General features: G+C 38.5%; 1 protein-coding gene across 1 annotated transcript; it reads left to right on the top strand.

The window, feature by feature from the left end:
* Positions 1–885: 885 nt before the first annotated feature.
* On the top strand, positions 886–2,194 carry LOC136494640 (uncharacterized). The gene is made up of 2 exons (XM_066490812.1): positions 886–1,310; positions 1,396–2,194. The coding sequence occupies exons 1-2, from the start codon at positions 1,030–1,032 to the stop codon at positions 1,442–1,444; spliced, it is 330 nt and encodes a 109-aa protein (XP_066346909.1). The 5' UTR covers positions 886–1,029; the 3' UTR covers positions 1,445–2,194.
* The last annotated feature ends 915 nt before the right edge of the window (positions 2,195–3,109 follow it).

The raw sequence follows: 3,109 nt of genomic DNA on the forward strand, positions 1-3,109 counted from the left end.
AAACAATTCGTTCTCAAGTTCGTGGTCATGTTTCATGAACATGATGTTCAAAATTTCGGGTCCGTTCCTGGATACGGCCTCACACTATACTCAATACCATGAATATCATTTTTTAAATCATTAAATTCCATTATTCGATGCACGTGCAGTTCAAATTTGCATTTTTCGAAAAAATTCAATTAAATGAAATAAATTAACTAAATATAGCAAACAGTTCGGGAAATGTACTAAATTTCGACATGGAGTTTCATGTAGTGTAGGAGTACTCGAGAAAATTTTTGGAGTTCAAAAGTGGAAAAAAATAGTTTGCCGTTATTCTTTGCTGAGTGTCAACATCCGGCACTTGGCAAAGAAGTGGTTTGCCGAGTGCCTACCCGCTGGCACTCGGCAAACCTGGATGGCAGGCGGCGGCCGTTACCTGATGCCGCTTTTTGCCGAGCGCTAGGGTTTGCCGAGGGCCTGACACTCGGCAAAAAGGGCCTTTGCCGAGTGGCTGAGTGTATATCGTTGCCGAGTGCGTTACTCGGCAAAATAGCTCTTTGTCGAGTGCCCGACTTTTAGCCTTCGGCAAAGAAAGTTACACTCGGCAAAGACCCTATTTCCCGTAGTGACATATGTAAAAATCACAAATTATCCAGAATCATTTAATTGAATCTATCAAGAAATTAAAAATCAAGCTCACGAGAATTATACTACATCACACGCGAAATCATTCATGCATACTATGTACATAGTCTAATTCGGCTTGACCATTCCATCATGTTAACATCCTTATGACGTCATCAGCTGTGCCGGCCCAGGCAAGCAACTTCTCCACCAGGATCAGGATACATCCACATATGCCCATGAAGTCGTTGAGAGGTAGCCGTCATCACCCACTTCACTTTCGGCGAAGTGCCTCGCAGCTCAGCTTCACTCGTTTCTGTGCCTGATGATGCTCTAGCCTCAAGAGATTCCAGTTAGCGTTATATAAATTAACTCAAGAGGCCAAGCAGCTTACAGAGAAGTAAAGAAACGAAGCTAGCTGAAATGGAGGTTAGCAGCCACCGCGTCTCACTTCTGCCACTGGTGGTGATCATCGTCGGGTGCAGTGCCTGCTGGGGCGGCTGCCGCGCTCAGATCCCGATCCCGGCGAGGATAGACGGGTTCGTGTACGGCGGGAAGCCGCCGTTGTGGGGCGAGACGGTGGTGGTGGAGGCGTTCTTGGACCCCGTGTGCCCCGACAGCCGCGACGCCTGGCCGGCGCTGAAGAAGGTCGTCGAGCACTATAGCTCGCGTGTGTCCGTCGTCGTTCACCTCTTCCCGCTGCCGTGAGTGATGCAACTTGATTCCTGTCGTCGTTGCTTTTCTCTTTTCCTTTCCTTTCTTGAAATTTACTCATTCATGGCTGTGCAGGTATTGTTTGATGTTTTGCGTACTTTTAAATAGAACTCCTTTCAGATAGTGCGCAGAGAGCTAACCACAGTTCCGAAACATATCACTGACCACTAAACTATTAATGATTGTTGCACTATTCAGGTTTGTTTGCACGACGGTTATGTTTCTTTTTTTTTATCACAGTACTGATACATACACTCATATATACATACACACTCATATCTACGAACACGGGCACATACATATAGATTTGTAGAGAAGTACTTGTGTATCATATCCTAATGCTTTTATGTTTTGTCTATGCGTGCATACTTAGAAAACGGGAAAAAAATTCATATATATCTTCAGTGGAAATATAAAATTTACTTTTAAAGTTACACTTTTCTAACTTGAAATTTTTTAAAGTTGACACATATATAGTTCATCCATATATGTAGTCACATGCAAAAGTTAGGATTCAAACCTCTTTTTGAAAAAAATCATACAAAAATGATAAATTCCACTTGTACGTGCACTACAAGATAAAAATTCTACATTTTTGTCTACTGTGTGTAAACACATGAATTTTTTCATTTCCATATCAAAATTTTCAAAAATTATTTTGAATATCAACCTTTTTGGTTGAGTACATATATGAATGTACCGATTTAAAAAAAATGAGTTATAGAAATATGTTTTTAAATTTGTTTTCTTATTCCTACTGAAGATATACATGGTTTTCACCGTATATTTTTCGGTAGAAAATGTAATAATCAATTATATTTGTCGGAGAAGTGCTCATCTTCTGCATGAAAGGTACACCCCCGACATAAAGTACTGGATCTCTAGTCACAGGCTTACGTTTTGGCCAAATTAATGTGATCAAACTATGGAACCTTGACAGTAAATAGTTTTTAGACTACTTAGTTTTGGAACCTAAAATTTATATATGTTTGAAGATTTCTTGGTTCTGATCTCATGTATGCTATTACGTTCCAAAATATGTCATTTTTGTTTGATCATATGATAAAAAAATTTCTGAATTTTTAAATTTAGCATCTACAATACCATATAATAATGCACTATCAAGACATATTTTATAGTAGACTTGATAAAAAAATAATTTTATGGTTAACCCTGGTTAAAATTCTAGAACTTTACTAAGAAAATTAAATGAATCTACTTTTTATAGAGGAGGGAATTAGATATTATATGCATATTCTAATAATAAAAACTAGGAGATAATTAAAATAGAACAAACATCATAAACAATAGAAGTTCACTTGCTGTTTCAAGTATTTATGGCTGAAAAGCATGAAAGGGAAGTACTTTTAACACCATATGGAGCCATTTTCAATTATGGATAAACATGTGTTGTGACTTATCTTTTTGTAGCCATTTATCTTGCCTCATGTCTGCTTTCTTGATTCCATCCAATCAACGAAGCATAGTTGACTCGTCAGACCATGTCAGTTTCTCTAAGAAACTAAAAGACTTATTTGCCCTCAGTCTGGTGACGCTTGAATTGGCTCCCAGCAAGTCTCTGACCCCGTAGACTGACTTGGTTGTATATTTTTTGAATATAAGCCGGCGAGTTAACTGTCTTGTCTATATATTTTTTGAGCCAAGTTTTCTATATGTTAATAGATAAAGTGAAATAAAAAAACATATGCAGCACATAAACACAACACCAATTCACGTACTGACAGCAACCAAAGGAACCCACTAGCTTTCCACTGCAAAGACAAGGCCA

Source organism: Miscanthus floridulus, chromosome 11, assembly GCF_019320115.1.
Source record: "Miscanthus floridulus cultivar M001 chromosome 11, ASM1932011v1, whole genome shotgun sequence".
NCBI classification, from domain to species: domain Eukaryota; kingdom Viridiplantae; phylum Streptophyta; class Magnoliopsida; order Poales; family Poaceae; genus Miscanthus; species Miscanthus floridulus.

Excerpts from the sequence above, each read along its gene's own strand:
- LOC136494640 (XM_066490812.1), top strand. The coding sequence starts at position 1,030 with ATGGAGGTTAGCAGCCACCGCGTCTCACTTCTGCCACTGGTGGTGATC. Across the intron at positions 1,311-1,395 it reads GTTCACCTCTTCCCGCTGCC|GTATTGTTTGATGTTTTGCG; the intron begins GTGAGTGATGCA and ends ATGGCTGTGCAG.